This window comes from Ornithorhynchus anatinus, chromosome X1 (assembly GCF_004115215.2).
Source record: "Ornithorhynchus anatinus isolate Pmale09 chromosome X1, mOrnAna1.pri.v4, whole genome shotgun sequence".
Lineage (NCBI taxonomy): Eukaryota > Metazoa > Chordata > Mammalia > Monotremata > Ornithorhynchidae > Ornithorhynchus > Ornithorhynchus anatinus.
Genome location: NC_041749.1, coordinates 70,670,430 through 70,694,948, shown reverse-complemented (window position 1 = coordinate 70,694,948; position 24,519 = coordinate 70,670,430). Strand labels below are relative to the sequence as shown.

At 45.5% G+C, this 24,519-nt stretch overlaps 2 protein-coding genes across 2 annotated transcripts; one reads left to right on the top strand and one right to left on the bottom strand.

Moving 5' to 3' along the window:
- The first annotated feature begins 268 nt into the window (after window positions 1-268).
- On the top strand, window positions 269-5,016 carry PDE12 (phosphodiesterase 12). Its single transcript, XM_001511045.5, has 3 exons — window positions 269-1,595; window positions 1,825-1,903; window positions 2,165-5,016. The coding sequence occupies exons 1-3, from the start codon at window positions 303-305 to the stop codon at window positions 2,605-2,607; spliced, it is 1,815 nt and encodes a 604-aa protein (XP_001511095.2). The 5' UTR covers window positions 269-302; the 3' UTR covers window positions 2,608-5,016.
- Window positions 5,017-9,437: 4,421 nt separating this feature from the next.
- On the bottom strand, window positions 9,438-24,517 carry ARF4 (ADP ribosylation factor 4). The gene is made up of 6 exons (XM_001511044.6): window positions 24,110-24,517; window positions 19,646-19,726; window positions 19,355-19,464; window positions 14,182-14,253; window positions 13,565-13,690; window positions 9,438-10,374 (listed from the first exon to the last, which is right to left on the bottom strand). The coding sequence occupies exons 1-6, from the start codon at window positions 24,174-24,176 to the stop codon at window positions 10,288-10,290; spliced, it is 543 nt and encodes a 180-aa protein (XP_001511094.1). The 5' UTR covers window positions 24,177-24,517; the 3' UTR covers window positions 9,438-10,287.
- Window positions 24,518-24,519: the final 2 nt, after the last annotated feature.

The window sequence follows — 24,519 nt, the reverse complement described above, 5'->3', positions numbered from 1 at the left end:
GGGCGGTGTAGCCTTCGTCCTGGCGGAGGGCGGGGCCTCGGGCCACTGGGGCGCGAGCGGGTCCCGGTGGAAGCGAGGCGCGGCAGGGAGGCGGACTCGCGAATGTGCGGGAGCGGACGCGGCGGACGGGAGATAGGCGGGGGCGGGGCTGTCGTCGTCGTCGTCGCCCTCGCCCTGTCTCCGCCCGGCCGAGGTTGATGTGGAGGCTGGTGCGGGCGGCGAGGCGGCGGCGCGGGGCTGCGGCGGCTGCGGGGGCGGAGGTCGCGGCGCGGCGGAGCGGGTCCCGGCGGGGCGGGGCGGCGATGGAGCGGGCCGTGGTGCGGTGCGTGCCGTCGGAGGCGAAGCTGAGCCTGTCGTTCTCGCTGGCGGACGGGCGGCAGAAGCACATGCAGCGGAGCCAGAGCGAGCCGCTGGGCCGGGCGCTGGGCCGCATCGCCATCGACGCCCTCAAGGGCCACGCCAAGGCGGCGGCCGCCAAGAAGAGCAAGAAGGCGCGACCTGACGGCGGCGGGAGCGGCCTTAGCGGGGGCCTGGGGCCCGGGCTCGGGGCGGAGGAGGGACCGGAGGCGGAGGCGGCCTCGGCCGGGGGCCCGCTGGTGCGGCTCTACTACCGGGAGGAGGCGGTGGGCGAGGACGTACTCAATGCGGACGCCTGGCAGGACGGGGCGGTCCTGCAGATCGGGGACGTGAAGTACAAGGTGGAGCGCAACCCGCCCGCCTTCACCGACCTGCAGCTGCCACGCTACATGATGGCCGGCTTCCCCGTCTGCCCCAAGCTGGGGCTGGAGTTCGCCGAGCCCCACGCCTCGCTCTTCCGCTGGTTCAAGGAGGCCGGGCCGGGGGCCGCGGGCGGGGGCGGGGGCGACGGCGGGAGCGGGGCCGCCGCCTCCACGGAGCCCTCCTCCTCCTCCTCTTCGTCCACCATCTCGTCGGCGTCGGCGGCCGGGCCGGGCTGGGTGGAGACCGGGGTGTCCGAACTCGTCTACACGCCGTCCAACGCGGACGTGGGGCTACGGCTGAAGTTGCGCTGCACCCCGGGCAACGGGCAGCGCTACGGGCCCAGCCGGGAGCTGGAGAGCCACAGCCCGGTGGAGGCCGGGCCCGGCACCTGCACCTTCGACCAGAGGCACCTGTACACCAAGAAGGTGGCCAGCGACGCCCTCATCCGCACCGTCTCCTACAACATCCTGGCCGACGCCTACGCCCAGACCGAGCTGTCCCGCACCGTCCTCTACCCGTACTGTGCCCCTTACGCCCTGGAGCTCGACTACCGCCAGAACCTCATCCAGAAGGAGCTCACCGGCTACAGCGCCGACCTCATCTGCCTGCAGGAGGTGGACCGGCCCGTCTTCTCCGACAGCCTGGCGCCCGCCCTGGAGGCCTTTGGCCTGGAGGGCCTCTTCAAGATCAAGGAGAAGCAGCACGAAGGCCTGGCCACCTTCTACCGCAGGGCCAAGTTCAGCCTCCTCAGCCGGCACGACATCGCCCTCAACCAGGCCTTGCTCTCCGACCCCCTGCACAGGGAGCTGCTGGAGAAGCTCTCCCCATACCCGCTGGTGCGGGAGAAGGTGCTCCAGAGGTCCTCCGTCCTGCAGGTGAGGGGCTGGCTCGGCTCGGGCGCTGGACCCCCCTCCCCCCCCCGCCGTGTCCCGGTTTGCCCGGGTAACCCTTCCGTCGTGTCCTTTTGAACGCCCATCCCAAACGGTCGAGGGGGCGGGCGCTGTCCCAGCCGCCCCCACAGAGACCCCGGGTCGGAAGACCGGGCAGCCTGGGGCGAGTTGCTTCACTTCCCTGGGCCTCACTGTCTCTCCCCTTCTCTTGCAGGTCTCCATTTTGCAGTCTACGAAGGACTCTTCGAAAAAGATCTGCGTTGCCAATACCCACCTGTACTGGCACCCGAAAGGTAAAAAAAAGAGAAAAGTTTCATGTGCGTTCCCGGTTGCACATGTTCCGTCACTCTGTAGGTTGCTTAGGAAAGGGAGTGGGTTCTCTCGAGAGACTTTTATTTTGAACCAAAAGACTCACTCTCCCCACCCGCCCCTCAGGGCAGCGGAGACTATCCCTTGCCTCGTCTCTCTTCCCCCCCCCATCGCGCCCCCCCCCCCCCCCACCAACTACGGCCCTCCCTGAAAAATACTCGTCGGTGTCTTTTGTGTGTCCGTAGGTGGGAACATCCGTCTCATTCAGGTGGCCGTAGCTCTGTCTCACATTAAGTATGTGACCTCTGATCTGTACCCGGGCGTGCCCGTCGTATTCTGTGGGGATTTTAATAGTACTCCGTCGACGGGCACCTATAGTTTCGTCAACAGCGGCGGCATCGCGGAGGACCACGAAGACTGGGCTTCGAATGGCGAAGAAGAGCGGTGCAACATGGCCCTGACCCACCCCTTCAAACTGAAGAGCGCGTGCGGCGAGCCCGCCTACACCAACTACGTCGGCGGGTTTCACGGGTGCCTGGATTACGTCTTCATCGACTCGGATGCCTTGGAGGTGGAGCAGGTGATTCCCCTGCCGACTCACGAAGAGGTCACTACCCATCAGGCCTTGCCCAGCGTTTCGCATCCCTCTGACCACATAGCCTTGATATGCGATTTGAAGTGGAAATAGACTCCCTTTTGTCCGGCACCGGTTGGGAAGCTTGGAATGAGGGGGCCGCTTTTTACCTTAGCGCAGCTGTAAAGTGAGTCTTGAGATTTATACTTCGGTGTAAACCTTGAGTGGAGGGGAACCTGTACTGAATGGGGGGGGGGGGGGGGGTGAAAAAAACAATTCACACCGTTATCTGGTCTGTGATGTCTTAAGTGTATCCTGCGTTTCCAGGGGTTGTTCATAACGTTTGCATGGCATAGTTCCTCTTCTTTCTCCTCTTTTCTACATCAAAAAGAGAACAGGTATGTTTAAGGAGGTCCCATTTGGCTGGATTCTCATATACCTTTTATGTGATTTTTTTTCCAAGGGTAAATCAGAGATGATTTTGTTTAAAAAAAATGATTCTAAAATGATTTCTACAATGGTGGATTTTTTTTTAACAGATCCGTGTTCATGTAGTTGAGGAGGGGACAGAGATCCGACCCGACTCGCGTGGATTGAGTAAAGCTAGGTTTTACACAGGCTCCCTCTTTGAGCAGTTTTTTAAACACTATTTTTCACAGTTTCAGGAAAACACTAGGTGCGTGTATCATCCGCCACTCCCCTTGCTTCTCCTCTTTGAGTCTCCAACTACGTCTTGCAGAGCTTTTCCTTGGCGATGGGCAGTGAACGGACCGCCGGCTTCAATGGTGATTGAGTGTGAAGCTTTGGGTTCTGTTTGACAAGAGTGCACTGTTCTTAGGAATCCTCCCAAAACTATTTAATACTGAAGTGTCTTGTCAGTCAGCTCCTGAAGAAGTGGAATGAAAATTTTGATTGTTTTATACGAGAAAAGATTTTTGGACACGTTTTATTCTGTTTTTTGCTAGTGGAAGAGATTGAAGGAGAGCGGGCTCTTCATCACAAAAGTTAGCATATAAAAATGGGCATTATTATTTTTCCTTGGCGGAGGGGAGAGTGTACCTAGAAGTCATATTTGTGAGGAAAAGTAGTGTTGAGCAGCTTGTTGAAACATTCAAGGGAGGAAATGTGAGGAGCTTTGATGAGGTCAGATTGCCCAGAGGTTGTTTTCAAGCTCTCAACTCCTCTGGTTAGTGAAAGGTGCCTTGATTTTGAGCTTTGTCTCACTTTGGCAGCCTTACTGTTCCCTGGCTTTGTTTTTACATTTCTAGGTTGGTAGTTTTTCTTCCCCAAAAATATGTCAATGAACAATCGAGAGAAATGTTAATTTACAGACAGTATTGCAGGATTTCCATCCTTCGTCAGTGAACCCTGACACCTTTGTTAGAAAGCTGAGGATGTTGTCTGCACAGTCAGTGTGGTTTTTTGGGGGAATTTTTTGGCTGCCCAATAAGTAAATACGTATACATACATACATATACATGCGCGCACACACTTTTGAAAACTTTCCCTATATCAGCACAGGGCAAAGTTGAATGCCAGTCTCCTAACTAAAGATAGTGGTGATTAAATGATAAATCAGTACCCTTCTCCCAACTCCCTTCCATCCCCAACCACACCTTTCCTTAGCATTGTTATGGTGAAGGAACAGGGAGGAGTGTGTTAAAGTTTGTTTTTGTCATTCCAACCTGCTTCAGTGGTTACCCCTACACAGAACTGTGCAGTTTGTTCCTACACGCTCACCTGGTCACATTGCTGGGCTGAGAAATGTGAACAAACTGGAAGCTGGGTGGAGACCACCGACTTTCCTTTCGCAGGTACGGGAATGGCCCGTGATACAACCGTCCTGGGAGATATGACCGGTATTGTTTGATGCCCTAGACATGCCGGCCGAGTGCTACAGGTGAGTAAATTCTCCCCCCCGCCGCCCCAACTTCCCTCTGCCCCCGCATCTCTACAGCCCCTAGTTTGTGTCAGATATATAAGGCATTGACGAGGTCCCTGAGCAGATAAGCCAAAGGAATTGCTTAACTTTGGAAATGGACAGTGTGGATGTCGATGAGTTAACTCTCTCAAGGGAGTCATGCAATGAGGATCTCATCAAACTTCAACAATCCTTTGCATCATTGCAAGATGCCAAAAAAAGATGAAGCAGCTATGGTTTTTCCACTACCGGCTAAATAAAATCTTGGGGTTAGAAAAGTTTTGCAATAGTTTTTGAGGAGTGTGAATTTACACATTTGATTAAAACAACAGCTGTACTGGAGATAGTGGGGAGTTACAAGGTGCACAGGTGTTCAGGAGTTTCCCCTGCTACAAGTTGCTTTACAAAGAGAAAAGGTGGCTGCTATTCAACCTAAGCTTGACAGAATTTTCAGTAAAATTGAAAATCCTCTGCCCCATGCAGCAGGACAAGCTTCCACTTCCTCAGCCTCCTACATAATCATAATTCCACTCCTCATTTACTTAATATTGTGATGTTTGTTTTACTTGGAAATACTTTAATAAAGATGAAACAGGAGTTTAGTGATGGTCATCCTTTTTTTTAAAAAATGGTATTTGGTAAGCGCTTACTATGTGCCGGGTTGGACACAGTCCCTGTCCTATATGGGGCTCATGGTCTTAATTTTTTGCAGTATATAGCACATCAAGGAATTTCATGTTACTTTTCCAAGCCTCTGGAAAGGATTCTGATTCGTAGCATGTAAGTCTTTGGGAAAATATATCCATAATACAACCACATTGTTGAGAAACATCTAGTCGTAGCGTGGGGTACACCTGCAGTGTGTAAGCGTCAGGCTGGAGTGTGGAACTTCTTTGTCTATTCCAGAAGCAGTGTAGCCCAGTGGAAAGAGCACAGGCCTGGGAGTGAGGACCTGGGTTCAAATTCCAGCTCCACCACTTAACTTCTATGTGATCTTGAAATTCTCTGTGCCTCAGTTCCCTTATCTGCAAAATGAAGATTCAATACCTGTTCTTCCTTCTGTTGACACTGAGCCCCATGTGGGACCTGATTATCTTGTATCTACCTCAGTGCTTACTACAGTGCTTGGCCCAAAGTAAGCCCTTAAATACCCCAATTATTAGTAATACCACTCTGAGCTGTCTCATTTTGGAGGCTGCTTTGGTTTACTGTATTTTCATCTCATAAAATAAGTCATTTCAGGAGAAAACCAAGGAAGAAGAGGCTCTTGGAAGTGTTTCCAGAGTCCTTGCTGAGACCGCTGGAATTTCTAAATTGGTACAGATTTGGTGCATGTTCTTACATCGTGTGGATCAGATGACTGTCATAGCAGGGCACTTGGTCTCTCTGCCACCATGTAAAAATGCCTCCTGTACATGCTAATTTATAGAACCAGAGTGTCCATTTCGCCTCCTTTCTTTAAGACTCCACGGTGAAGGGAAGAGAAGCTGTGCGGGAGTGGGGAGACTGGAGGAAAATCCGACAGAGATTATGCTTGGTTGTGCCCAATCCTTAAATTTGTAGAGAGGGAAGGAAGCCTGACAACTTTTTCCAGAGTGGGCCATGTTTTGCGCTAACAAATCATTGCTAAAAGTGACTGTGCAGTTTCTGAAAAAATGGTTCTTAAGATTAAATAACTGAACATTGAGTTCAGTTATCATGGAATCCGTGTCTAATGTTACAGCAAAATCAGTTTCATTTCAGCAAAGACAACAGTAAAAGGAGCTCACGAATCCAATGATTTTCTACCTCAGCTCCCAACTACATGAGAAAATTCAATGATTTCAGCACTATGTGTAAAGTTACTGAGTGACTTTTATAAGAAGTTTTTTGTTCCATCATAATGCCAAGAGAAGACAAGAGTCTCAGACCAAGTGGAAAGCCTATGTCCCTTCCTAAATGGCTAGGAATCTGAAGCTACTTTTCCCAGTTCTTCCAATAACTTGCTCTCTGGTGCTCCATTAAAGCTAAAGACCTGAAAAAATGGATTTCCAGATCCAAAAGCAGGCACAGGTACAAGGCAAGATTCTCAAGTAAGAGGGGTCCCAGAGTCCAGAACGGAACGACTGTTTACTTAGGGCAAGGACATAACAGTTGCTTCAAAAACCCTGCCTTCATTTCTTCATTTATTCTGCCTTCATTTCTTCAACTGCCTCCTGCAGTTTCTTGTTAACATCTGTTGGGCACCTTTCCATGCCTGTCTAACCTTGTTACCTTTTTGGGCAGAACAAGCCAAAGGAGCCATAAGGGCTCCATTCACTGTGTGGCTTGAGTCTCTACCCCAGCACTCCAAGAACAGGCCTGCTTGCTAGTGTGAAATCAAGGATTTCATTAATTATACAGGCTCCCTTAAGCACACAAACTTCTATTAAGCAAGCTGTCATAAATACACAACCGTCTATATACTTCCTTGGTTCCAAACTACTCAAATCACCTTTTGCTCAGAAGGAACAATCTGAGAGGTCCCATCTCAGAGCACAGCTAAATGGATCAGCAAAGTCGGGAAGAGAAAATGCTGCTGTCCTGAATTTAAGAGCTCTGCCCAGCTTGCTGATTGGTTGGGATTCATCTTCCCCAAAGTTTCCAATCCCCCACATGCTTCTGGGAAACAGCCCATCTGGACCCTGGGAATCTACCGCCCAGGAAGATCAGACTGCTTGAATACGTTTCCTGTCCTCGTCTTCTATTCCAGTAGGAGGGTTGAGCAGTTCCACAGCCAGATTCTGCCAACACTTTACCATATGCCTTAAGTAACGGGTATGCAGTAAGTAAAACAGTCTTGGACCTCCCAGGTATTAGCCAGTGTACAACTGGAAAACACACCTTGTCATCTATTCCATTATTTCCTCTCCCTATCCCATTTTCCTGTCTTCATTCCATCTCTTTCCTTATTTCCTTCAATTAATTCCTGGTTTTTATTAAAGGTTTACTTATATGCAGAGCACTGTATTAAGTGCTTTGGCAAAGAACAATAGAGTACACTCTTAGGGGGCAGGATACCGACTGGCCTTACGGGCAACTGAGACTGCTCACATCCCATCCACTTTCTCCATACTCTCCCTTGGATTGACACAGACCTTTAAAAAATTGCTAATGCCTGAATCAGGCAGAGGAGAATACAGAATTTGCATTCTAGGTCATAGATGCACATGATGTTGCAAGCATTGCTCAAAGCACTGGGGTAGGTACAAGTTAGGTCAGACTAACAGTCCAAGTAGGGGCTCACAGTCCTAGTAGGAAGGGGAGATAAGGTGTTGAATCGCCGTTTTACTGGTGAGGAAACTGGCACAGAGTGGAGAAGCAGCGTGGCTCAGTGGAAAGAGCCTGGGCTTTGGAGTCAGAAGTCATGAGTTCGACTCCCGGCGCTGCCACTTGTCAGCTGTGTGACTGTGGGCAAGTCACTTCACTTCTCTGTGCCTCAGTTCCCTCATCTGTAAAATGGGGATTAAAAGTGTGTGAGCCTCACGTGGGACAACCTGGCTACCCTGTATCTCCCCCAGCGCTTAGAACAGTGCTCGGCACCTAGTAAGCGCTTAACAAATACCAACATTATTAAGTGATTTATAACTTGCCAGTTACTTCATTTCCCCATCAAATGTATTTTATGGCTAAATTATATTCCCATTTGTTTTCCACAACAGATTATATTCTGCAACAAGGAGACTACACAAAACTCTTCCTTTCAAACTGACTTGCTCATGAGAAATTTCCATTTAACACTTACCGCTTTTTAATAGAAGTTATCAAATGTTCAGGAATCTCAACATATAGGACTAAGCATTTCAGGAAATAGTCTGAACAAAAATTTAAAAGAAAAAACCATTTTATAAAAGCCATAGATTGGTTTAAAATGTCACACAAACTTTGCAATGATATTGGACTAGGCTAGCATGGTATATTAATAATTAAGCACTTCCTATGTGCCAGGCACTGTACAACAACTCACCATAGGTTCTTTTTTCTCAAAAGCAATTTAATTCTGGATGAAAAGTGAAATCCAGTGTCAGTAGACATTGAAGAAGAACAACTTAAGACTAAAGAATAAAGTTTTAACAAAAAAAGCTGGAGACCTCCCAGCATCTCTGGAAATGCTTTAATGAAGGCTACGCTTTTCCAACTTTTGGGTTTTCTTAAAATGCAATGGTTCCATTCAGATTTTTAATAAATTGGATTAGATCAGTATTTTCCCTATCCCTCATTTTAATGTCTGTCTTCCCCGGTAGATTGTAAACTACCTGTGGAGAAGGATCATGTCTACCAACTATCATAATATACTTTCCCCAAGCACATAGTACAGTGCTCTGCACATTGTAAGAACTCAATACCACTACTCTATCAAGCATATTTATATTGAAAATGTAGTCTTTTTTTTTTTTTTAAGAGACTGCTTTGTTCAGTTTTGATCACTGTCAAGAACACTAATACTTCCTAAAAATCTGAAGACATTATTCTGGCATTTTAATACTAACACTGATGATAGTGGTTAAGTGCTTCCTGTGAGCCAAATACCATACTATGTGCTGGGGTAGATACAAGATAATCGGGTCAGACAGTCTCTCTCTCACATGGGGGTCACGGATCTAAATGGGGGAGAAACAGGTATTGAATTTTACAGATAAGCAAACTGAGTGTAACAGAAGTGACTTGCCCAAGGTCATGCAGAAAGCAAGTGGCAGAGCAGGAATTAGAGTCCAGGTCCTCTGCCCCCTCCACCCCCCAAACCTATACTATTTCTACTAGGACACAATGCTGATTAAAATTTTATGGAGTAATTTCACTGTTTGCCGTTATCACTGCCAAAGAAGAAATAAGCTATGTAATATAGATCTTAATCTCCATAATAAACCAGTAAAAATTCCACCATAACTACTACCCCCATTAAATCCTTGCATCAACCCCCAATTTTACCACATCCATCTGAACTTCGTAACTCTCCAGTTCCCATCCCAGAAGTTTTTCAAGATTGAAAAAACGTACACAACTATACAATTTATCATTTTATTAGGAATAATTCCAAGTGGGTTATGAAGAAACTAATGATCGAGTTTGAAGAATTTTTCAAAGTCATTCTTCATGAAGATGTGTTCACCAATGAACAATAAAACAGCAGACCTATAATACACTGGGCAAAAACAATCAGGCTGATACCAAAAGCAACATGCAACATAAGAGATACAATGAAAAGAAAGACAGCCTGCTGAATATTTAAAAAAAAATCTCAAAATGAACTTCCGCAACCAGCATAGAACTATTCTATCCGTCAAATCCAATTCGCACCAAGGTAAGCTGAGCCGATGGAAGCCAAGGGTTAATCAAAATGTTGCTCAGTGCAGTACATCTGAATAGTGTTTTAGAGCATTTTCTTGGCTGGCACAAGCAGTATTAGTAAGTCTTTTTGGCAAGGGAGAAAAATAAATACAAATGGAATGCTACATTTTTTTAAAAATCAGCAGACTGCCCAAGGAATGACATAAGGTATCAGTAAACTAAAGTAGCAGGGGAAATTTTTAAAATATTCATTGGGCCTCAAAAAAAATTCAAAACATTCATGTAAGGATGTCAAAATTGCTATGTCCAGGCTTTTAGACTAGGGAAAGTAAAATCAGATAAAAACCCTTTTCTTAAAGTTAAGGAGAATCTAATCCAAGCATAATGCTATAGTAGCAACATAAAACTTGGTAAACAATAAATGGCAACAAAATAAAGTTTTAAAATGCTGCAATTTTCTGCTCAACCAGTTCTGGATACTGTTTAATAACCAAGATGCAAACTAATGTTGTTTTAACAAGCCTAGACCAATTCTATCAAAGGTGTCCTTGGTTATCCAGTCTGATTTAACGTTTTGAGAGTTCATTTGACAGCCAATCAAGTCCCTCATACAGACCAGTTCCTTGTGTAGCACAGGTGGCTTGAACATACCACTAAAAAGGAGAGGAAAAAGAAATTAATCAACAGAAGACTACGTGATTCTGTTAATTGTGATTCTGGCAACTAAAGGATTTTCCTGAATTAATGCACACTTCAGGAATATAGAACAAGTCAGTAGATGAAAAAGCAGAGACTACAGAGATTAATAAATGTGATGGGTTGGTATTTGTTTCAATAGAGAAATCACACCCATTCTGCATTTCATAGTCTCTGTTAGGAAAACATTTTTTTAAAATCCCAGTAAACAGAAACACCCCTGGGTTTGAATGTTAAGATTGGGCATCTAAAGTGCCTGTATTCGATATACTCTTTCACCTTTCCTTAGCCCCACTCCATTATCCTCTATGGGGTTTGTTTTTTTTTTAGCTATTTCATCTACAAATTTGATGGATATACAATCCAAAACAAGTGCAGCTGAATTTGGGCACTTCATATTCCTCTGACAGCTCTGCATAAGTCACTTGGTTAAAGCAGAAAGCACAATTAAATTAATATCACAAACCAATGAATTATGCATATGCATTAACAAAACTTTCGTAATTACATATATGCTCCAATTTTTTTTAAAGGATTTATTTTTTTTCCAAAAATGAATCCTCAAGTGGCTTTAGCTGGTTTAAAGATTATTTGATTTTAGATAATCAACACATTCACAACACGTATGACTGACAAGTGAAGAAACAGACCATTTACAAGTATTTGGAGGAAGAAAAACATTCATAACTGGTAACATGGAGAACAGAGTAAGTGAATAAATGGAGAGCATACACTAAGTGCAAAGTGTGGCTGTTGGGATGCTATGACTTGAGCTGGCATAAATTAATTGAAAGAGGTATTTCAGGAGGCCTGTAATTTGCCAGCTATGAAGGAGGGAGTTCCAAATAGGAGAAAGGGGGTGAGTAAGGTGACGGAGGCAGGAGAGACAAGTTCCAAGAGAACTCAAGTTCCAAACAAGGGTAAGGGCCTTAAGCAAAAGGTTGAAGGTGGCATGAGGGCAAGAGAGGGAGCAGCAAAGAGAGCAGACATCAAAGAAAGAGGTGGTGACGGGTCTTGAAGCCCATGAGCAGGAGCTTCTATTTGATATGGACAGAAATGGGTAGCTAGTGGAGATTTTTTTTTGAAGAGTAGAGAAGTGTGTCAGGTGGCACTGCAGAAAGTATGGTATAGATTGAAGAGGGGGAGGTTGGAGACAGGAAAAGCGGTGAGGAGGCTGATGCAATAATCTAGTCAGGAGATGAGCGTTTGAAGCAGAGGTGGTGGTGGTGGTTTGGGTTAAACCTTAGAAACGGTGTGGAAGAAAAACCAGACAATGTGAGAATTCAAAGATAGGAGTCTAAGATGACATCAAAGTGATAACCTGCTGGAACAGGGTGGATTTTGGTATTGGAGAGTGTGACAGGAAAGTTAGGAGGAGTGGATTTAGGAGGGAAGCTGATTCAGTTTTAGCTATGTTGACTTCAAGGTGCCAGCAATCAATCAGCGGTATTTATTGAGTGCTGACTGTTTGCACAGGGCACTGTACTGTGTGCTTGGGAGAGTAAAATACAACAGAGCTAATGCATATGATCCCTGCCCTTAAGGAGTTTAGAATCTAATGGGGGAGATAAACATTACAATAAATTACTGATGGGGAAGCAGCAGAGTAAAAGGTTATGCATCTGAGTTCTATGGGGCGAGTACCAAAGGGCTTCAGGGGTGGAGACCCTAAGTGCATAGATGACGCAGAGCAGAGGGCCAATACGGCAGGGAAATGAGGGGTTAGTCAGTGAAGGCCTCTCGGAGGGATTATGATTTTAGTTGGCCTTGGAAACAAGGGAGAGTGATGGTCAGTCAGATTTGAAGGTTAAGGGTGTTCCAGATCAGAGGAAGGATGGGTTGTAGTAGATCAGCAAAGTCAGGCAGAAGGGGGAATGCTGATTGAGTGCAGGATATTCATGTGGAGCTGTTGAGGAGGCAAAGGGAAATGCAGGATTGCCATGCAGGTAAGAAGTTGGGCTAGTGATGTAGATCTGGGAGTCACAGGGGTAAAAACTGAAGTCACACAAGCAGATGAGCTCCCTAAGAGCATGACTGTGGAGCATGAAAAGTAGGAGACTCTAAACAGAACATCACGGCCCCCCACAGTTAAGGGGTGAAAGGTAGAGAAGAACCAGTGCATGAGACTAATTAGGAGCAATCAGAGATAGGAGGATTACCCAGGTGAATACCATGTTGGTAAAACCACAGTAAAGGAGTCGTTGACAATGTCAAAAGCAGCCATATGGTCAAGAAGCCTAAGGGTGGAGCAGAGCAGACTGCATTAGACTTGGCTCAGAGGTCATTGGAGATCTTGGCGAGCACGGTCTCAGTGAAGCAAAGGGGACAAAAACCAAATGGCAGAGATCAAGAAGAGAGTTGGATGGAGAAGAAATGATGTGAATACAGCAGGTATATACAAACCTTTCAGAGTTCAGGAAAGGGGCTGTGGGTCCAGAGTAGGCTTTTTTAGTATAGGCAATGGAGGAGGAGCCAGTGGAGAGTGAGAGGTAGAAAATGGCAATAAGGGAGGAAAGGAAAGTGGGAGCAGGTGATTTTTAAAAGATGAGAGAGGATGAAGACAGCAGCATAGGTAGAGAGTGTAAACTGTGACTAGTGGGTGACCTCCTCCTGAGAGCCTTTGGGAAGAAGAATGAGGGTTAGGTGGGCAGGAGAGCACTGAGGAGGAAGCTCTTGTCTGATAGTTTCTACCTTATGAACAAAGCAGGTGGTATGGTCATTAGAAGTTAGAGAGGGGCTTGGGGCACTGGGGATTTCAAGAGGGACTTAGGGGTTTGGAGTAAGGCTGTGGGGGTCAGGGAGGGAGGGCACAGTACTGCTGCCAAACAGAAGCTAGGAAAGAAGCAACAGGAGAGAGTGAATCTGAAGCAGCCAGAGCCTGCTTGGTTTCTGGAGTTCTGCCAACCATCTACTGATAATAATTCTCATTCGATTTAATAGAATGATTTATTAAATCTCAGTAACTGAAAACAGAAGTGCTCAGGGAAAAAAAAAACTGACTGGACAATATCAAGATGCTTTGCATTCACTATTTTGAATCCTTTTGAACCCTATCTCTATGCAGATTAACAACACTTTTCCCTGACAACATACCATAATTATGTCCTAAATCTGAAGTTCAATCTCCAGAACCAAAAAAATACTTACAGTTCTGTTGCGAAGGGCCTGGAGACCTAATTTATCTGTCATTTCACTTATTGCCATAGCATTTGGCAAATCCTGCTTGTTAGCGAAAAGCAGGAGCACTGCATCACGCAACTCATCTTCTTGAAGCTGAAAATAAACCCCAATGATAATGCATTACTCCAACATAAGTACAATGGAAGTCAAATTATTGTAAATATTTTTCTACCTATCTCCCATTCATTATTATTAAAAGCAAATTAAAAAACACCTAGTAGTCTGTGTTCTCTTCTGGAAAATGAAAAAGTCATGGCTGCTTTTGTAAGTGGTTTCACAGAACTCAATCACAAGTCCTTCAATTAGTAAAGCTAGTGTAAAACAACCTTAAGCACTTATACTTCTAAAGCTGCACAATAGCAGCTGACAGAGACCATTTGGCACCCTGTTACAACTCCTGGAAAGGTCCTGGATAAAATGTTTAGTACCAGATACAAAGACCATAACATTTCTTAAATGGCTATTGCACATTCTAAGTATTCTCCCTTCACCAGTCTGAATACACTGAACACTTTCAGCCTGAAAAGCTAACTCCATTTTAAATTTTAAACTGTCATTTTCAATTTCAAAAGACTATTATTTACCATCTTCTGAAGCTCTTCTGCTCCTTCCTGAATTCTCTCACGGTCATTGCTGTCTACCACAAAAATGAGACCCTGAAAAGAAAAAAATTAAATGGGTTTAGAAAACTGCAGGCTAAGTCAAGCCTAAAGAAAAAATTCCATCGAATACTGACAAGTGCGAAATTATCCTAAGAGGGGGAGGGAGAGAAGATCATTGAAGATTAATCTAAAAATCTTGACCAGTAATTTCAACTTCTGTCCCAACCTGTTCCCAAGAAGCGAAAAATTACTCACTTTGTGTTTCACATTATCACTCCCAATGGCTTACAGAAATAAGTCACAAAATAGCAAGGGGGTTGGAAAGAAAGATCAGGAGGAGAAGAAGAAGAAATTAGGGTTCTGCGTCATCCACAAGCTTGGCATTCAGTCACTGCATAAACAATGTTTAACTGTACTTCATACAACATCTTTAAGAAACAATTAGAAACATTATGCAGCAGATTCCTGAAGGCCAGAAGAACTTGGAAAATTGCCTTATAAAGTTACCCGTGTGGATAATGATAAAAATTAAATATCTGGGTCTTTGTACAGCATGATTGTCTTTTCATTTATCCAACAGTTTCCCATTTATCCAAAATGGCAAAAAGGCTTGCAATTAATGTTGCTGTGAAGTACCACAAACTAATGTTAGGTCACAACACGTTAGTATTCTAAAATTGCAGAGTACTCAACTGGTATCTGCTGATAACATCAGTAGGTACAAGTTAGGGAAAGGAGTAAAAATTAGTGACTCAACTGGAAAAAACAAGTCTTTGCCTACAGGGAAAAATAAAACCACTCACCCTCAATGGGCATGAGAAACAGAACGCAACAATGTGAAAACAACACATTACAATGAGATAAGGAATTTTGTAACTTGATATAGTTTTTAAAAAACAACAACAAAAACCCAATGGGCTACAGATAAAGACAAAACATGTCCTAGGCTAGGGAAAGGATGGCCCTAATCTGGAATGCTGCCTTCCAACCCTGTTAAATAAATATATGTGCAAATTGAGGGATTCCAACAGATTCCCCAAAGAAGTTGAAAGTTAGGCACTTGGGAAGAACAGTAATTTTTTCAGACTACATAGAAGCATTTAGTGTACTGTTGCCTTCTCTATGCACACACAGTAGCAGTGCATTAAAGAGTCTCCTAGTGGTCTGAAGGTTACTGATTCTCCCACTATTTAGGCAGTGGGTGAAATGGGCAATGAGTAAGAACTGTGAAGCCAGGGTTGGGCTGGAGGAAACAAAGGTGAAGATGACATATGAAAACCAAGCTGATAAAATTGTACTTATTTAGAAAAAGATCAGCTCAGACAAAACATGAGGAAAAGTTGAGGAGAATCATAGTCTCAAAGGTTAGACTTTCAGGGTATTAGCAAACCAAAACCATCTCCTGGTGACTCCCATTCTCTCCTGGACCCCCTCCAATCTGGCTTCCGTCCCCTCCACTCTACCGAGACTGCTCTCTCTAAGGTCACCCGTGACCTCCTTCTTGCCAAATCCAATGGCTCCTACTCCATTCTAATCCTCCTTGACCTCTCTGCTGCCTTTGACACTGTCGACCATCCCCTCCTCCTCCATACCTTATCTCACCTTGGCTTCACGGACTCCGTCCTCTCCTGGTTCTCCTCTTACCTCTCTGGCCGGTCATTCTCGGTCTCCTTTGCTGGCGTCTCCTCCCCCTCCCATCCTTTAACTGTTGGAGTTCCTCAAGGGTCAGTTCTTGGCCCTCTTCTGTTCTCCATTTACACTCACTCCCTCAGTGAACTCATTCGCTCTCATGGCTTTGACTACCATCTCTACACAGATGACACGCAGATCTACATCTCTGCCCCTGTCCTCCCCCCATCCCTTCAGGCTCGCATCTCCTCCTGCCTCCAGGATGTCTCCACCTGGATGTCGGCCCGCCACCTTAAACTCAACATGAGCAGGACTGAGCTCCTCATCTTCCCTCCCAAGCCCGGTCCTCTCCCAGACTTCCCTATCACCGTGGATGGCACGACCATCCTTCCCGTCTCTCAGGTCCGCAATCTTGGTGTCATCCTTGATTCCTCTCTCTTGTTAACCCCACATATCCTATCCATTACCAAGACCTGCTGGTTTCCCTTTACAATATCGCCAAGATCCGCCCTTTCCTCTCCACCCAAACGGCTACCTTACTGCTACAGGCTCTTGTTATATCCCGGCTAGACTACTGTGTCAGCCTTCTCTCTGATCTCCCTTCCTCCTCTCTCTCCCCGCTCCAGTCTATTCTTCACTCCACTGCCCGGCTCATCTTCCTGCAGAAACGATCTGGGCATGTCACTCCCCTTCTTAAATACCTCCAGTGGTTGCCTATCAACCTCCGCTCCAAACAAAAACTCCTCACTCTAGGCTTCAAGGCTCTCCATCACCTTGCCCCTTCCTACCTCTCCTCCCTTCTCTCTTTCTACTGCCCACCCCCCCCCGCCGCTCCGCTCCTCTGCCGCCCACCTCCTCACCGTCCCTCGGTCTCACCTATCCCGCCGTCGACCCCTGGGCCACGTCCTCCCGCGGTCCTGGAATGCCCTCCCTCCTCACCTCTGCCAAACTAATTCTCTTTCCCTCTTCAAAACCCTACTTAAAACTCACCTCCTCCAAGAGGCCTTCCCAGACTGAGCTCCCCTTCTCCCTCTACTCCCTCTACCACCCCCCCCTCACCTCTCTGCAGCTTAACCCTCTTTTCCCCCCATTTCCCTCTGCTCCTCCCCCCTCCCTTCCCTCCCCTCAGCACTGTACTCGTCTGCTCAACTGTATATATTTTCATTACCCTATTTATTTTGTTAATGAAATGTACATCGCCTTGATTCTATTTAGTTGCCATTGTTTTTACGAGATGTTCTTCCCCTTGACTCTATTTATTGCCATTGTTCTTGTCTGTCCGTCTCCCCCGATTAGACTGTAAGCCCATCAAACGGCAGGGACTGTATCTGTTGCCGACTTGTTCATTCCAAGTGCTTAGTACAGTGCTCTGCACATAGTAAGCGCTCAATAAATACTATTGAATGAACTTCAGAATCCTATACTATCAGAGCAAAATCACTTTGAGGTGCTTCCCAGTTTATGATTTTTCTCTGCTAAGAAGAATAGTAAAATATAAGGCGGGGGAATAGAGGCTTAATTTCCCAGTGTAGCAAATACTACTATTACAGGCTACATAGAGTTCCCCAGGACACCAGTTTTCCCCACAACTCTAAAGCAATTATCAATCAATGGAATCCATTAAGCACTTACTGTGTGCAGAGCACTGTACTAAGCACTTAAGAGGGTACAATACAAGAGAGAGTTGGCAGACATGTTCCCTCCCCACAACGGGTTTACCGTCCAGAGGGGGAGACAGACATTCAAATAAATTAAGGATATGTACATAAGTGATGTGGGGCTGAGGGTGGGGCAGATATCAAGTGGTTAAAAGGTACAGATCCAAGTGCATAGGTGGCAATGGAAGGGAACGGGAGTAGGAGAAATGGGTTAATCAAGAAAGGCCTCTTGGAGGAAATGTGACAATAAGGCTTTGAGGGTGGGGGGAGTCATAATCTGTTGTACACGAAGGGGGAGGGAGCTCCAGGCCAGAGGCAGGACGTGAGCAAGGAGTTGGCGGCGAGATAGACGAGATCATGGTACAGTGAGAATATAAGTGTTAGAAGAGTGAAGTGTGTGGGCTGGGTTGCAGTAGGAGATCGATGAGATACAATAAGGAGAGAGCTTTTCATTCATTCAATCCTATTTATTGAGCGTTTACTGTGTGGAGAGCACTGTACTAAGCACTTGGAAAGTACAATTCAACAACAAATAGAGGCAATCCCTGCCCACCAACGGGCTCACAGTCTAGAAGGGGGGGAGGCAGACATCAAAACAAGTCTGTTTGAGTGGCTTAAAACCAATGGCAAAGAGTTTGATGTGGAGATGAGGTTGGAGATTTCTGAAGAGTGGGGAAACACGGATTGAACTTTTTTTAGAAAAATGATTCTGGCAGCAGAGTGAAGTATGAACTGGAATGGGGAGAGGCAGGAGGTCGGGAGGTCAGCAGGGAGGCTGGTGTGGTAGTTAAGGTAGGATATAAGTGCTTTAGCAGTTTGGATGGAGAGGAATGGATGGATTTTGGCAATGTCGTAGAGGTAGAATTGACAGGATTTGGTGACAGATTGACTACGTAGGTTGAATGAGAGCAATGTCAAGGAAAATGCCATGGTTATGGGCTGGTGAGACAGGGAAACTGTGGTATTGTCTACAGTAATGGAGAAGATGGGGGAAGACAGGGTTTGGATGTAAAGATGAGTTCTGTTTTGGACACGCTAAGTTTGAGGTATCAGCAGGACATCCTAGAAGAGAGGTCCTGAAGCCAGGAGGAAATGCAAAATTGCAGAGAAGAAGAAAGGTAGATTTGGGAATCATCCGTGTAGTTACTGATGTTTTTGAAGTTTTCCCTCCTTGAAATTATATCCTAAAAATTTTATTTGCCCTATTCTTTTTCTGGGAAATTCTCACTTAGTCGCTTCTAAAACGTCTCTGGTCCCTACTTTTCTTCTATGTCTGTTCTAGGACTACAACATTTTTTCACATGTCCTCTCCTATTCCTAATTTATATCCACGCTGTATATGAAAAGGAAGAGCCAAGACACTAAAAAGAAAACTGCCCATTTTCTGCTGATGCTTGGATATGGACAGTCTTCTTTTGTAGCCATAGGGAAAGTATTCAAATGGTTCCTTGCTCCAGCACTACTAGGTTTTGTAAAAATACACAAATATTAGTAACCGATACATACCAGTTATATAGGTGACTAAATTATGCTACAAGTAAACAGAGCATTTTGCTAGTCTATTAAAAACCCTATCCCTATATCTAAATAAAAGGCCAAGTTTGCCATAAACTTACAGAAGGAAATGAGCATCAAATTCTAGTGGAAAAAACTCTGAGTAAAATTTCTCAAATTCAACCATGTCCAGTGTACTTAGACAGACGAGAGGAAGGACACTCCTAGAGGGGTAAGAGTCCATCAGAGAACATGGAAGAAATGATAAGAGGAATGCCAACTCATGATCATTAGCTCAGTAAACACATTAATAGTGACTGTAAAATGTGCAGTACCTATGGGAAATCAATAACAATGTGATTTGGGAACCTTACCTGTGTGTTTTGGAAGTAATGCCTCCAAAGAGGTCTAATTTTATCTTGACCACCAACATCCCATACTGTGAAGCAAATGTTTTTATATTCTACTGTTTCAACATTAAAACCTAAGATGAAAAAAGAAAAAGCATCATGGCTATGCAGTATTTTAAGTGTTAACTTTCTCTTCAGAGTTATTAAAGTCTGAAACATTAAACGTGTTTGAAATATAACTATTTTCATGTAAATTAATTTTAAAGTAATTCTCTACCGGCATGAGAATAATCAGAACCAACACTTAATGCTTACCAATAGTGGGAATGGTGGTGACTATCTCCCCTAATTTCAGTTTATACAGAATGGTTGTTTTTCCTGCAGCATCCAAACCAACTAAAGGAAAGAAAAACAAAATTAAATTCTAATTTCAGAGCATAAATTTGAAATGCATCATTTGGGGGGATTTTTCTGGCAGCCTAAGAATGGTGAAATAAAAATGCTAACTCAAATTCATCAAAGTAAAATTAACAGGCTTAATGGGAATCCACAATTGTTTAAATGCTGCCCCTTCTCCTTTCTCTGCCCCCCGCCCCCCTTTTTTCAGAATGATGAGTTTCTGAGGCAAGGAAAATTAAATGAGAAACTTATTCCTTGGCATACAAGATGAGCAGGCTCTACAGCAAATTACCCTAAATTCGGTGCATTGAACACTTACCTTCTAAAGTTAGGGAATAACAAAATGTGTTTTAGTAATTTTTGAGTGAAGGGGAAGGCAGCGACATACTCGTGTGCAAGGGATGCTGGTACATTCCACCCCCTCCAAATAAACTTGCCTAGATTAAAAAAAAATACCAGCTACAGAATTATTAGAAAGTCTAAGGCTATGAAGCTGAATGAAATGAGAAGGTAGGAATCTTTAACTGAAGTCTTCGAATGAATCAGAATGGGACTGCACATGGACAGTCAACTGCTTAATAAAGTGGCGTCAAAAACATCTTGCACTGACCACTTTTCCTCCTGAGCCTATTTCCTCCCCTCTCCCTCTCTGGTGCACATACAGACTACTACATTTACCATCAAGCAAGAAATATGCCTAACATTTTACTGAGTAAACAAAATTTAAGAAAGAGATGCTTGGAAGTGGGAATCTCCAGGAAACTTCATCTGTAAATATTGATCTGTAATATTGAGTGTTAGTTAACATTAGTTCAATCGTCAGAAGCCACTCTATAAACTCTTCTGTACAAGGAGGGGGCACGTGGCATTCCCGTACTGGCAGAGGGGCCGCTTCCGAACTCCATATGCTCAATTGGTGTTTGCTAACTGATCTTTGCTAACTCAAGAGATCAAAATTAAAATGTTTCCCCAAGTACTACCTCTAGCACATACAGGGGAGGCAAATGGTATGTGTTAAGTTCTATACATTTCCACTGGCCCTAAGTGAGTGTTACCGTGTGTTGGTTCTAGGCCTCCCCTCCTCCCAGGAACAGCCCTAGGAATATGGGGAGGAAGAGATGGTGGTGGCATCGGGCTCAACCAAATGTTTTACCAAATGTTTATTCTGTGATAAATGAATGCTAATTTCAAACGGCACAAAATACTTATTTCGGCCATCTCTACTGTAATAGAACATTATTAAAGCATTCTCTAAGATCTCAAAAGAAAAAAAATTAACTGATTAGCGAGAAAAAGTGCTTTGAAGATATTTGATATTTAGAAAATATAGAATGTAGTTGGTTAGGGAATGTTGACAGAGAAATGTGAAAACCACTTTTGCAAGGGAGTTAAATTTTAGTATGAAAAACGATCTATATTATCTGATAGATATTGTCAGCTGAGCATTCCCACGGGCAAATCATAATGCAAAAAGGCTGTCGTTATTCACCCGTAATGGTGTGAGGAATTTCTAAAGCCAGCCAGACACTGGTGTTTCGAAACAAAAGGGGAATTTTCTTGAGCATGCCTCTATGAGAGACACAAAACTTTATTAAAACCAAAAATGCCCAATTTAAGGACAATTTACCAAGTTACATTATTGTCATATGACACCATTTCTGATTTAGTCCATGTTGGAAATTGAGACTGTACCTCTTGTATTCGTATCTGAACATATACCCAGAGTTTAAGACAATACTAAAGCAAGAGGTACAGTCTCTATTTCCACCATGGACTAAATCAGAAATTCAAGATGGGGACAGATTACCTTTGAATCTAGGGTCAATGTGTCATTTCTATGAACAAATTCTCCGTTGTAAGACCTAAGCTTTTGCTACTGCACAACTCATAGAAACAATTCAACTGACTTTAAAACCCACCACCAGAATTCCAAACTTATGGGTGAGGGACTATAGTTCAAACATTTTCCTTCCAGTACCAATGAGAACATCCTTAAAATGCAAAGCCAATAATAACTTTACTCTGGGGAAAAAAACTCATTTTGCTTTGTAAAACCTTCTAATAGGGAGATCTAGTAACGACTAGGTACTTGAGGTAACTGAGGTAAAAGTTGTTCAATCAATCAGTGGCATTTACCGATCCCTTACTGTGTGCAGAACACTGTTCTAAGCACTTCAAAAACTACAACAGAGTTGGCAGACACATTCCCTACCCTCAAGGAGTATACAGTCTCCAGGGGGGGAACAGACATTAAAATAAGTTACAGTTCCAGGGGAAAAAATTTAGAGCAAGGTTTTTGCTTCATTTGGTTAAGAAAGCTGTTGTAAATCTCAACTGGCTTGTAAACGTGTTTTTGTTTTAAAGGCTTAAACTGAATTTCGAATTGCTGGAGTTAAGTGGAAGTGAAACAATCCTCCACACTGCAACACCTGCTGGCGGACTGTCCTTCAAGGAATACATGGGTTGCACACACAGTTCCTTCCAGCCCACTTTTGCCCTTTTTCATAAAGTTACCGGCCACCAAGAACCTGAGAACCATCAATTTATTTTCTACAGGTTGCCTCGTAGAAACAACAGTACTGTGGCTTCAAGGGAAAAACCACAGGTTGGATAATCCATTTCAAAGTGCTTCCACAACCTCTTTTTCAATTGTCACATTTCATTCATTTATGAGTATCTCAGCTGCGAGATACTATTTGCATTTTACAAAGACTGTTACTGCCTTCTTAAAAAGCACTTTCCAAAAGAGGCCTGGAACAACCAATATGAAAAATGAAGAAAAAATTGTGACAGCATCTTATGCCTCACATTGGAGGTTGGGATCCGGGTAAGTGGGGGAAAAAAAAGATGAGCTTCACAAATAGATCCAACGTACATATGTGCATCTACTTTGTGCTTGAGAACTTTGAAAAAAAAATTCTTCAAAACTACTGGGCATTAATAAGTTTCACTATTAGCCACATTCAGGTCAATAGAGGCCTGGGTGTGGTACCAAAGTAACTCACTATGCCACAGAGAGAGTTGCTTACATCACATCACAGAATGGTGACCCCCCCCCCCCCCCCACACACACACGGTCGATTCAATCATTTTGGTAGGTCTTAAAAAGTCTTCTCTTAAAGAAAATCTACGTTTTAGTTTTTACAAAGTTCCCGCATATGAAAGTCGCAGTTTAATTTGGCTAGTGTTCGCTTACTGAAATAGGCAGGGGAAAAGTGATTCACCAACTCCCCAGAGAGGCATCAATACCGTGGAAAAATAGGGCAGTGCGACACTTGGTGCTGTCTACTTATCGCGTATCTACCCCAGCGCTTCACACAGAGTGTGCACATAGTAACTGTGGGAACTGAGTGCTTCGCACAGAGTGAGCACATAGTAACTGTGGGATCTGAGCGCTTACTAAGTGTCAAAGTGTCAAACACAGTTCCTGTCCCACACGGGGCTCACAATCTAAGCAGGAAGAAGATCCCATTTTACGGAGGCGAAAACGCAATACTACAAACAATAGCAGCACACACAACAACAATTGAGATGCCGGGTCTCCTGGATTCCAGGCACCGTGCTGTACTTAGGAGGCAGAGTAATGGCCAGTAAGCTCGTTATTATTATGGTATCTGTTAAGCGCTTACTGTGTGCCCGGCACTTTTCTAGCAGGGAACGTGTCTAACAATTCGGATATACTGGACTCCCCCGAGCGCTCAGCACTTTGCTCGGCACACGGTGAGCGCTCTAGAAATACGATCGCTCGATTGGAGGCGCGTTGAAAAATGGGGAGAGAGACGAGAGAAAAACCTATTTTGTCCTCGCCTACCGTTAAAGGGCTCCTGCCCCCAACAACCCCGTCCTCTGAAGTCCTCGGGGTTACGGAAAAGACCCTTGACCCTGTCACATCTCCTGCTATTTGGCAGTCCCACGGCTCGCGTAGTAGGGGCCGGCGCCCGCACGGACTTCCCAGGACGGTTAGGAAGTCCCGTTCGCAGAGGCCTGGGCCCGGCAGGCGAGCTCCCTGACAAGCCGGCACCGCAAGGGTTAGGTTAGGCATGGGGATCCAAGGCCCGAAGTGCCTAGTTTCTCACGGATGGGGACTTCGGGCAGGGCAGGGCACTCGCCCCCCCCACATATTAAAAAAAAGGGAAAGCTCCACTCCCTGAGACACAAGCCTCTCGCGACGTGGAATGGAGGGGGTTTTGAGGGAGTTGTGTGTCTCCCCCCGATATTGTCCTTAACACCTTCCCTCCCCCTACGAGCCTGCCTGCCCCTCCCCCACCGCGGCTGCCTCGCCCCAAGCTGAAGAGAAAACGGGAGGCCGCAGGGCGGACCGGGACGGCCCAAGGCTCCGGGGGCCCTCCACCGCCGTTTCCACCCGGAGCCCGCGCTCACCCATCAGGATGCGCATCTGCTTCTTGCCGAAGAGGCGGGAGAACAGGGAGGAGATGGTGAGGCCCATCGCGGCGTTCCCCGGGTTCCCCCGCTTGGGCCCTCGAGAGGCTGCAAGAGGGCAAAGCCAAGGGGAGGCGGACGGCGCCGGCGCTGTCGGGACCTGCGCCGAGGCTCTGCAGGTGGGAACCGGCTTCGTGAGCGGGGCGGCGCGGGGGTGGGGGAGAGGGGAAGGGAGCGGGCGCCGCGCGGGAAAGGCTGCAGGAAAGGGCTGCGGCGGGCGGGCGAGCGAGGTCGACCTACTGCCGAGACCACGTCCGCCGCTCGCGCTGGAGCTCAGACTCTGCCACGTCACGCGGCGGCGGCGGCGACGACGGCAAGGGGCTCGGCACCTCCAACGCGGACAGAAACGC